This window comes from Dromiciops gliroides (assembly GCF_019393635.1).
Source record: "Dromiciops gliroides isolate mDroGli1 chromosome X unlocalized genomic scaffold, mDroGli1.pri SUPER_X_unloc_5, whole genome shotgun sequence".
Classification (NCBI taxonomy): domain Eukaryota; kingdom Metazoa; phylum Chordata; class Mammalia; order Microbiotheria; family Microbiotheriidae; genus Dromiciops; species Dromiciops gliroides.
In genome coordinates, this window is record NW_025316801.1 from 49,937 (window position 1) to 62,100 (window position 12,164).

General features: G+C 39.0%; 1 protein-coding gene across 2 annotated transcripts; it reads right to left on the minus strand.

Annotated features, from left to right (window-relative positions):
- Positions 1-2,430: 2,430 nt before the first annotated feature.
- Positions 2,431-11,141, minus strand: LOC122734268 (RNA-binding motif protein, X chromosome-like). 2 transcript variants are annotated; one of them, XM_043974975.1, is made up of 9 exons: positions 10,982-11,141; positions 8,745-8,865; positions 8,451-8,557; positions 6,128-6,299; positions 5,188-5,340; positions 3,761-3,875; positions 3,544-3,669; positions 3,364-3,452; positions 2,431-2,924 (listed from the first exon to the last, which is right to left on the minus strand). In XM_043974975.1, the coding sequence occupies exons 2-9, from the start codon at positions 8,851-8,853 to the stop codon at positions 2,605-2,607; spliced, it is 1,191 nt and encodes a 396-aa protein (XP_043830910.1). In that variant the 5' UTR covers positions 8,854-8,865; positions 10,982-11,141; the 3' UTR covers positions 2,431-2,604. The 2 variants fall into 2 exon arrangements, with proteins under 2 accessions (XP_043830910.1, XP_043830909.1); XM_043974974.1 differs by lacking the exon at positions 10,982-11,141 and adding an exon at positions 10,554-10,720.
- Positions 11,142-12,164: the final 1,023 nt, after the last annotated feature.

Here is a 12,164-nt window from a genome sequence, read left to right on the forward strand (position 1 = left end):
TGGTAGATATCAGCTAAAGCAGAAAAATTTACACAAGGAAATCAATGTTGTAAAAACAAATCACTCTTAAAGACTTGAGATTAAATTTTTTTTTTACTTAAAAAAAGGGTGGGGCAGCTGGGGGGTGCTGTGCAGGAATCAGAAACTGCACCTAGAAACCAGATCTTACAATATAGAGTGTTAACAAGAATACATGGATCACCTGGATTTGATGAGGGTACCTTATTATCCAAGGGGAGTTTTATGAAACCCTGGATTAATAGGATTAAAATGTCCTTCAACTGAACCCAGAAAGCTAGCAGATAAAAGACCTTACCTAGTGACTTCCCTTCCCTCAGGGTAGTTAAGTCCCTATCTTATGGTAACATCTGGGCATCCTCATCCTTGCAAAACCCTTTTTTGGAACCCTGTAGTCTTATCCTGATGCTTCTGTATTTCCTCCACACTTGTTATATCTGAAATGGTTAAACTACTTTTTGCTTCTGGGTTGATTTCCATTGAAATCATGCTATCGAAACTGACAACGCCTTGTAATGAGTGGACTAAAACCATATATACCCTCAGAAATGAAGAGGCCCCGAGCTTCTCTCTGAGGAGGGAAGTCTCCACATGATCATGTGTTTTGTTATCTCTCTTCTTGTGACAATGAAATATTAAATTGATATTTTTTTCAGTCAGTCTCTGTTCTGTTTTCTTAGGAGGACAGGTATGATTTTTTCGGTCTGTCTCAGTTTTGTAGGAGAAATTAAACATTATTCCTCTGATCTGTTTGTAGGAGGCAGGCAGATAGAAAAGCTATATTTTAATATTTGGCAAGAGATATCATATCAGACCCTTGGGGTCTGACAAGGTTAGTTAAACATGTCTTTAGGAACATGCACAGAAGGACCAAATGATGTCCTTAGGTTCACCTAAGGATATGTTTAAACACCAAAAACATACCCCTAGGGTATGTTAGGACATAAGTCCAAAATAGGGTATGAACCTCTCACAAGGAGGAGATTAAGATAATGAGGAGATAACCTACTTTTTCTTACTATAAATATAACCATTTTCCTCTCCCTATTTGAGACACCTACCTCATTTGCGTGCTTCTCCCCGTGACCCCCAATCTTCTAAGAAAACTTGGGAAACTGGGTCACTGAGTCTTGTAATTCTTTGGGACACCTCATGATCAATTTGATCAATTAAATCTATCCCCCTACTTCATTTCCTGGTGCCTCTGTGTGAGCCTGAGAGTTTTACTCCCTGACTCATACTTTGTTTTTTTCCCCCTTGGAAACAGTGAGGGCAGACTTTTGTCTTTCGCTCCTGTACCCAGGCTGAGCCCCTCTGACAGGCAAGCTTTAGCAGAGCTAAAGGGGGGTGGGGGTGGGGCGTGTGCATACAGGGGAGGGGGGGACTTCTCAATGATCAATCCCTGCAGGGATTTTCCTTTAATTAAGTGATTGGTAGTCTGGGGAACACTCTGGATTGAGTCTTGGCCTTTAATTGGCATTCACTTGGGTGCAGGTGCAGGTGTTGGGGACCTCTGGGAGGACAGAAGTTAGAGGAGTCGGGGGTTTATTTTGATGGACTGGGACAAGTTCAACCTCACTGACCTTAAAAGAAAACACTGTGGGGCCACAGTAATCCACTCATTGGGCTCTTGGATTGCCCAGGTGGAGTACGTGTTTCTCTCCTCAGTCAGAAACCTCAGTCCAGTTGAGTGGGCCACCAAGGTCAGAAGGTCAGTGAGGCTACTTTTAGATTTATTTTTCTCAGTGCAGTCTAGCCCAACCCACCTTAAAGGGACAAGGAGAGAAAGCATTCTGCATAACTCTGACCCCTCAGGTGTATCCTTAAAAAACTGGGGGGAAAATTGGATGTAGGCCAAAAGAAATGAGTGATATTCTATTGTAACACCTAATGGCTGTTATTTTCAGGAGAGAGGACAATTAAGTTAAACAGGCCTCCTGATTAGACCCTACCACACTCTGGAGTGGGCCGGACTGGAAGGATAATACCTCACAGCTGTTGGTTTGCTTCTTGTTTCACACTGTTCATCTGCTTCTTGCCTCGTGCATTTATGTGTCTGTAAAACGTTGTAAACGTGTTGTATGGGAGAAGTTTTGGCTGAACCCCTATTGCCTTTGGAGTGGCGGCCAGGCTTGGGGGAGGTGGGGGAGGGGAAGGCAGTCGCTGATCTTTACATGTGCATGTCTACTTGTGCATATGTACATGTTTATATATGTATCTCTATTTCCCCTACCCCCTTCAAAATCTGGTATAGACCAAAACTAGCACAAACCACATCGCCCCCACACCATCTGAGATGACTTGGTTATTTTGGAGATGTCCATCTTGGAATGTCTAATTCAGCAAGAAAATCAAAAAAGTTCAGAAAAAACTTTATTTTCAAAAGCAATCACAACACTGTCACAAGTTTATAACACCACTAACAGCAAGTTTTATAATTTACTGCATGAAAGAAATGTGAACTATTTTCAAACCTTTAAAACAATGTTTAGAGGATAACTCGAAATTAGTCGTTAGTAGTTCCCTACCACTAAACTCAATGCTTAATTTCTTTGAGTTGAAAAAAAAAAAACCCTCCTGTTTCTTTTAGTATCTGTTTCTGCCTCCTCTTTCAGATCGGCTTCCTGCACGGCCACCACCTCCTGGTGCTCCACGGCTGGAAGTGCTGTATGAATCACGAGGGGCAGGATATCCCCTGTCCATTGAAGAAGGAAGCCCTCTCTCTTGTCTGCCAACACGATCACGACCACTTGAATAAATATCACTTCGGCTACTTGAGTAACTTTCACGGCTTCCACCATATCCATCTCGTGTGCTGCTATAATAATCCTCATAGCGACTACTTCCCCCATAAGAGGGAGGAGGCCCTCGAGCAGTTGGAGCACTGCGGGAGTTACCTGCAGGTACTTATTAAAGACAAACATGCAACATTTAAATCTAATTTTACATAAATATTTAAATTAGTTTTTGCAATGAAATAGATTTTTTCGATGCAAATTTATATGAATGACCTCGAATTTATTTAATGCTCGAATATTAAAAACAAACAATTCCATAAACATCATTTTTAATTTAATGTTGAAGCAGTAGTATTTTCCAGGGACAACCTGCAATTTTTAACTGACACTGCCTTATACTTTTTCCAGTATTTTCACCACTGGCAAGAAAAACGATGAATGCCAATTCTTTCACGAAGACTAATAAGTAAGTTTAAAGCAATTCCTTAGAGAATAAAAATTTTAAATCCCTTAAGTTACCAGGAGACTAAAAAAGATATTCTTCTTAAAACTTGCTAATGAGGGGTTATGCGCTTGTAGTTTATGATCTAAAAAACTATGCTCTTACCATAACTCTCATAAGAATCTCTGTAGGACCCTCCACTTGGGCGATCTGAATAGTCTCTATCACGACCTCCACCATACCCATCACGGTCACTAAATACAGAAAACCTACTAAGCAAAAACTGTGAAAGCTTAAATCATAAATATCCCAATTTAAAATAAACCAATTTTGATGGTACTGTACCTATATCCTCTAGATGTGTACTCATCACGGGAGCTAGAATGGCCATAGTCACGGTATGTATAGTTCCTTGGAGTTGGAGCATAATCTTTGGAATCCCGAGAACTTGTATAATCTCTGCTTGAATAACTAAAATTAAGGAGTGGGTTTTTCTAATTTAATTTAATTGAACATAAAATAAAAACACTCCCCAACTAAAATACTACATTACTTTGCTTACCTCTCTTTAGTACTGTAACTATCATCTCTTGGTGACATATACACATCTCTGCGTGATGACATTGGTTCTCTTCGTGAAAGACCTCCATAGCTATCTCTTCCATGAGATACTAGACCTTAAAAATGTTTAAAAATTTTAAACCAACTTCTGAAGTAATGTAGCTAAATGACAGCTACAAAGAAATGAAAAAAACAAGAGGCCAACTTAAGTGTGGATAAGGATTTAAGATGAATCTCTTAATGTTCTTTAAGTCTTTTCTGGCTATACTCTTAACCAATTTTAAAATTCTTTGTTAAGTCCTACAATTAGAAATGAATACTGTTACAGACCCCTAAAGTATTCCTTAATCTGAAGGATTACCTTTTCAACTAATTTGATTTTACTCTCTGAAGAAAGTAGGTGGCATGAGCACAATTCTTACAAAATATGTAAAGGAAAGTCGGAGTTAAATTTTGCCTCAACTACTAGTTGTGACCCTTGGTAAACTACTTAACCTTCCTCAGTTTTGTCTTTTGTAAAATGTGGAAAGTAATATGATTTATCTTTCAGGATTGTTGTGAAGATATGCTTCTGCAACATGAATGTCAGCTATATATTACATAAATGTCAGCTATTACTAAGATTCCATCTCCATCACCACAAATTATAAAAGGCATTCAACGCAATTTACAGATTAACCACTTAACCTTTTTCTTGATCTATTTAAAATTTTTAACCTCACATAACTTTTGTTAAACATTTTTATTAAAAGTTTTGAGTTCCAAGTTTTATATTATTCATCTGCAATTATATAACTTTCCAAAAAAATTTTGTTTAAATAACCTTAAGTAAAACTGATTTCCTTTGTAATCCTATAAATTTTTTTATACTTATTTTTTATGGACTTAACATCCAGAGAAGGAATCCAAACTACACAACTTTGCCAAATCTAACTGAACCTTTCAAACCACTTTCTCCCGTTATATTCTTCCTGCCATCAGTCTTGTGTCTTTACTCTGGATTATTCTTTTCTCACCTATATAAAGGCTAGCAATCTTTGACAATGGCATAGAGTCTGCAAACTATCACTTACTGCAATTATTATAAACCTATTATTTTTGTGGGGCAGAAAAGAATGTTCCTTCTTGTTCAGAAACTTAGTATTTGTATTTGGTAAGGAAGCCTTCCTGAACACGAAGCCCTGTAAAACCCATCATTCTGTTCCAAATGAAATTCCATTATTGACTACAATGATTTCTTTTTATTTGTTTTGGTTTTGTTTTGTGGGGCAATGGAGGTTAAGTGACAGCTAGTTAAGTGTCAAGTGTCTGAGGCCAGATTTGAACTCCCGTACTCCTGAATCCAGGGCCAGTGCTTTATCCACTCTGCCACTTAGCCACCCAGATTTCTTTTTATAAATGAACCTTTCCAATGTACAGAGAAGTTACCTCTTCCTCCCACTCCGCTACTGCTACGTACTGGTCCAGAAGGTGCAGACCTTTTAGGTGGAGGACCTCCACTTCGTGAAGGTGGGTCCCTTTTAACTGGGACTGGTCCCCTGGAAGAACCCACATTGAAATGAAGAGAATATCCACTGTCATCTATCAAAAAAAAAAGAAAAAGAACCCATTGATATGGCTACCATTAACTGAATCAAAATGTATGATTAATAATAATGAATTTCAATTTACATACATTCTTTGCAATGGTATAGAATTTGACGTTAATTTGTTTCTACAGCTTATTCTCACTTGATGTATTTTACAACCAAAGTAAATTTATTTTACCTGAATAATAGTCCACTTTTAAAAATATTAGTCTTGGGGCAGCTAGATGGCACAGTGGATAGAGCACCGGCCCTGGAGTCAGGAGTACCTGAGTTCAAATCCGGTCTCAGACACTTAACACTTACTAGCTGTGTGACCCTGGGCAAGTTACTTAACCCCAATTGCCTCACTAAAACAAAAAACAAACAAACAAACAAACAAAAAAAAACCAAAAAAAAAAAAAGATTAGTCTTCAGCTAAGCTAACACTCATAAAATCATTATACAAATATTCCAATTCTACCTTGACATCACAGGATCATAAGAAAATAACCATGTAATGTTATGATATGATAAAATGAATTTTTTCAAATTTGGATATAATTTTAAGTTGAATTTGTCTTCTTTTTCCCTCTGAGGGTCAACAAAGTATGGCAAAACTTCAAGTATAATCTACTCTTTTGCATCATGAAACTTTATTTAATTTTCAAGAAAACAATACATTTGCAAAGGAAGCATTTTTTTCTTCCTTCTTAGGTTAAGAATACAGAAAGGCTCATTTGACAAAAACAAATCATGAAGGTGTTGAACTTTGTCAGTTCAGGCACTGATTGCTACATTACCCAAATGCCCTCCACGAGGTGGCCCTCTTGCTCCACCACTTCCTCGTCTTCCACCTCTAAGACTTCTTGAAGGACCTCTGCTTCTTGGAGGGGGTGGTGGCCCTCGCCTACCACGACTTTCAAAAGATGGCTTGGTGGCTTGTTCCACCTTAATTGATTTTCCATCTAAGGACTAAAAGGAACAATTATTTTATCAAATGTTAAAATGAATTATAGTTCAAAGAACTCACTTGTTCAAATTTATGTTTAAATATGATATTTTCTTGTTCAATTTTCTTTGATAAAGATTTAGTGCCCTCTCATTCAAATTTGGGATGGGATCATGTAGTCAAAAAACTGTTAGACACCAAATGAGTAAGCCCACATTTTAGCCCCAACTATACCACTTACTAGTTGCATACAACCTTAGGTAAGTCAAATTAACCTCTCTGGTCTTCAGTTTGTTTCATCATCCACTTCTCAGGGCTGTTGTAAGGCAAAAATGAACTTTGCAAAGAGGAAAGTGATTATGAATCATGATGATCAAATATTTGAAATCAATCCATTTCATAAGTAATTTTAAATCATATAGATTTTATACATTTTGATAACTCTTAAGTATTGCTGTGAATAGAAAGTAGCTTGACTTGAATTTAATGTTTTATATGTAACTTACAAAAAACAAAGTTAAAAAACACAAATTCCCTTCATTTTGCTTAGCCTCAGTTATACACTAACATGGCAAACATATCAAATACCACCTAGTACATTATTCTTTTTTGGGAGAGTGCGGGGAGAACCCCATCCATCTCTTTGCTGATTTGCTACCATCAGTTTTAGCTGTTTCCATTTTTTCTTTTAAAGATGTTATCTATTTTGTTATTTTTATGACAATTTTTGTACTATTTATAGTAAAATGTTTATTTCTAGTTGCCAGTTGAGTTTCTCTTTCAAATGTTTACTGGTAAAAATGTGAACATTGTAGTATTTCCTCAAACTCAGTATTTTACAAGCCAAATTACTTTATTGAAAATATGAGGATAGCGGCAGTGTATAAAGCACTGGCCCTGGGTTTACACACCTGACAGTTACTAGCTGCGTGACCCGGGGCAAGTCACTTAAACCCTCATTGGCCCGCAGAAAAGAAAAAGAAAATATGAGGATAAGATTAATTCAAGCTGGCCAGCCAGCTAAATAGACATACCCATCACCTCTCAGCTTGCTTAATGTAAGCTTCATATAATCTGATTTGAAAAGTTATGGTTTGATTGTTCGAAGGTTCAGTCCTTTTTTTTTTTCTGAATTTTTCAGATTGTTTTATGTGACTGACTGTACTGTACTTTAAAAAAACTGTTAGAATGCTTCCTTTTAATTCCATCTTCCTTTTGTTCATAAACACACTTTCTAAAACTTATCAAATAAAATGTCACTTCATGTTTTTCAGCTGGATTTATTACTGGTCTCTAATTTTTCTTTATTGCAGCTTGACAGGTCTCCTTTGTGATCCTATGTATTTAATTGTATTTAAATGTAATTGTAGAATCTAAAAAACCAAAAACAAAGTTTTGAAACAAAATAGTTGGGTTAGATCACTTTGACATGGTTGAAATAGTGAAACACCAAATGATTTTGGAAACAAAATTATAATCTAATAGGAATTGAAAAAGAAATTAGTTTGAGTTAACACCTTTTTTCAAAGGTACTGAAGCACAGGTTTTAGGGGTTAGAGGTGATGGCATATTGTAGATGATCATGGTTAAAGAAATCTCTGGTAAGCTATTGCTTACACTACTATTTCTGTTTTTATAGAAATGGAAAGTGAAGTTTAATTAAAAATATCAAGAAAGGTTAACAGGGGAAAAGAATATATGTTTTTGTTAGGATGAAGTTCTGTAGATAGATATTTTAGTTGGACAAGATAATCCTGAAAAATTGTTTGCAGAAGATTATCCCAACAAAAAGGAAGATACTGTCAATTAGGATGGGTAGAATGCATGTTTAAAGTAAATGAAGTAATTCCTTAAAATTCTGTTTTGAAAACTTGTCATAAAAGGTTTGGTGTTTTTTTGTTTTGTTCTTTTAGTGAGGCAATTGGGATTAAGTGACTTGCCTAGGGTCACACAGCTAGTAAGTGTTAAGTGTCTGAGGCTGGATTTGAACTCAGGTCCTCCTGACTCCAGGGCCGGTGCTCTATCCACTGCGCCATCTAGCTGCCCCAGGTTTGGTGTTTTTTGAGAGCATGAACCTGTTGGGATGTATTTTGTGAGGGTTCCAAACGGAATAAATTAAATGGAAAAAAAATGGAAGAAGCCTGAGATGGAAATAAAAGTACAAATAAAACTACCTTTCCATTCATGTCTCTTGCAGCATCTTTGGCATCAGCTGGACTCTCAAAAGTAACGAAAGCAAAGCCTCTGGATTTGTTGGTTTCTCGATCTTTCATCAAAAGAACTGAGACAAAAATGAGATTTTTTGAAATGAAATTTAAAATGCTAAAGGGATTTAAATAAAGTTTTCAATGTTTTTCTGGATTAATTTCTCACAGATTTGGGCAGTAAGGTACATTAAGGGCATTTTATTTCTTACAAGATCTAAAATAATTGCCGTTTCTTAATAAAAGAGTATCGTTGATACTTACCTTCTACTATACGGCCATATTTCCCAAAAACTGATTCAAGGCCTTTTTCATTGGTTTCTGTACTGAGCCCTCCTATAAATAACTTCCCCGGACGATCCGCTTCCACCATTTTTGCAACAATCTGTAAAATAATGGTAAAATCTGGCGATTTCACAGCAAAATTCTTAACCTGAAATTTTTATGTAGTTATCTTAATCGAATTTTACGTCATACTTTCCCATTAAATGTACAAGGAAATATTCTGTGGTATCTGTCGAGGAGTAAATTTTCCTCAGACATTTTAAAATCTATATTTCTGAAAAATAATTTTACCTCAGCGCTATTCGGTGGGCGGGGCGGGAAGGAGTGAGGCGAGAGGCGAAGTGAGTCGCAAGGCGCCTGAGGCGGAGGCCGGGTGGGGGTGGGGGCAAAGCAAAGCGAGGAGGGGGCAGGGAGAAGACGAAAAGCGCGGGAAGGAGGAGGGAGGCGCCTGGCGGAGGGAGGGAAGGAGGAGGCCTGAGGCGGCGAGGGAGGGGGCGTGGTGAATCGGGAGGCGGGAGGGGGGCCTCGAGGAGGCCGAGGGAGGGGGCGTGGCGATGCACGAGGCAGGGCCGAGGACGGGTCAGGCGCAAGGCGTGATGAGGGGGGAGGGGGAAGGGGGAGACGAAAAAAACGGGCAGGAGGAGTGAGGCGCCAGGCGGAGGGAGGGAAGGAGGAGGGGCGAGGCGAGAGGCGGGGCTTGAGGCGCTAGAGGGAGGGGGCGTTGCGAAGTGCGAGGCGGGAGAGGGAGGGGTAAGGCGCGAGGCGCCAGGCCTGATGAGGAGCGAGGGGGAGGGGCGAGACGAAAAAGGCGGGAAGGAGCAGCGAGGCGCCAGGCGGAGGGAGGGAAGGAGGAGGCGCGAGGCGGGAGGGGCGAGACGAGAGACGAGAGGCGGGGCTTGAGGCGGCAGAGGGAGGGGGCGTGGCGAAGCGCGGGGCAGGGCCGGGGAAGGGTACGGCGCAAGGCGAGGTGAGGAGGGAGGGGTAGGGGTGAGACGAAAAAGGCGGGAAAGAGCAGTGAGGAGCCAGGAGGAGGGAGGGAAAGATGAGGCGCTTGGCGGGAGCGGGAGGGGTGAGGCTCGAGGGGAGGTGCGATGCGGCGAGGGAGGGGGCGTGGCGAAGTGCAAGATGGGAGGGGGAGGGGCGCGAGGCGGGGTGGGGAAGGGTAAAGTGCGAGCTGGGGTGAGGAGGGAGAGCGAGGGGCGAGGTGAGGAGGGGGCGGTGAGGCGTAAGGCGGGAAAAGGGAGACAGAGGAATGAAGAGGGAGCCAGATCAGGGGTGGGGTAGGGGAGGAGACCGAATGAAGATCCAGAAGTGAAGAGATAGGAGGCGATGGGGAGAAAGGGACAGTAGGGGAATTGACTTTAAAGAATACTTGATATTTGTGGAAATTAAACTTTTTTCTATCTCATTGCCTTTGAAAAACATTCGACAATTCTATTTTTTTTTTACTTCAGAAAAGCCTTAGATCTGTACAAAGGTCGGTAGTAATCCCCTTAAGTTTTGTAAACACTGGATTTTTACAATGAATTATTTTTTTAATCAGCTCTTTTATAATAAAATTTTATTTTGCTTTGGACAAATTTTGATATTCTTTTAATTTTTAAAATACGTCACTTCGCCACCACTACTTCGAAGTAAAATTAGGCGCCAATTGATAACAAAATGGCGCCTGTCCTAATACGTGACAAGGTCGACGCAATTCAATTCGTCGTTTTTTATCTAAAAACGATGAATTAAAAACGAAAACACAAAACGAGAAACACACACAAAACACCCCTTGTTCTTTACCTCAGACTTCCCCATTATTTTTTGTTGTTGTTGTTGTTGTTCCTCCCCCCTGGAATCCCTCGCTGTTCAAACTAAAAAATGATTCTGAAGAAACAACTGTAGTAACCACCCTGGCATTTCAACCCTAACCGCCCCCTTTTCTTCTCCCCTCTGAATTATTTCTGAACCCAAATAGCAACAATGCGATGTTATCTCGTCTAAAATGGTGACCAAATATATTTTAGTAACATAGGCAAAACGGAGTTTTAAATCTGTACCTTTTTAAAAATCGGCCCAAATTTCCCCCCAAAACCCACAAAAAACAGAAAACCCAGTTATTTAAAAGGAATTAACATTTTTGAATACTGCAGTTCCGCAATTTTACTAAGTATTTAGTTGATATCTTTCCAAGGTCAAAGAATACCAAAAATTTCTCACAAAGGCCTTACCTTCTCTTTCTTCGAGTCACACACCGACTCCCTATAAAGTTGCCCAATCACAACTGCGCAACGATTACTGAAAGAAAGGTGGACGTCTAATTTTATACTGTCTGAGAACGAGGCTGAAAGTCCCGGATGTAAGACTTGCTTTGGGTTGAGCCTGGAAGAAGTGGGGGTGGGGCTGTTGCCTAGTACACATTCTCTTTCTCCTAAAATACTTCCTTGTTTTGGTCTTTCGAATTCTCACAGTTTTAAAAAAATTGACCCAACTATGAAAATAACAGTTTCCCCTTGTTAAATAAAATAAACCTTTTATAAAAAACATGAAAGGCTTGTAAAATAGCCAAAATTGTTAATAAAATAAATAATTCTTGATTTTAAACTTAATCACATTAACTTTAAATAGCCATCCAATAATATCTTCAGCTTATCTTAAATTATTGAAACAAAATATTAAAGACATACTTTTATAATTATTCAAATCATGATTGTTTTTCGTGGCTTTAGGAAAATCACTTAATATTTGCCTCAGTTTTCCTCAGTTGTGAAATAATAGAGCACCTACAACCGAATGTTGTCATAAAGATAAAATGAAGTATTTGTAAAGCACACAAAGAAGTTATGCTAGCAATTATTGTTTGCTATTAGTTACTTAATGTGAATAGTGATACCACTTAAATTCTACTTCAAAAGCTGAATGTACCCAAAATTAAAACAATCACATTAACAACAAACTCCAATGTTTATTATCAAGATCATGCTAATCAAACTTATTTTTTAAAATCCCAAATATTAGCACTTCCTTTTTCATCTAACCTCTTCCACCAATCATCCTACTACTTTCCTCCTTTTGATGTGGGATGTAATTAGAGTTGCCCCAAAAGAGTTACAAGACTCAGTGACTCAGTTTCCCAAGTTTTATTGTAATACTGTGAGTGAACACAGGGAGAAAACCAGAAAAGTAGAAAGGTATCTCTCAAATAGGGAAAGCAAGGACAGTTATATTTATAGTATGGATAATTGATTATCAGTCTCCTTATGATAACCTCCACCTTAGGGAGGTACAGGGAAAGGCTTATCCTAATTTGGACTTCCTGGGGTCCTAAGCCAACGGCAGAGATGGGTACCGTTTTCCGTGGATGTATGTTTTGGGGGCTTACGGGTCATAAGGTGAATCTGGGGACAAATTTGG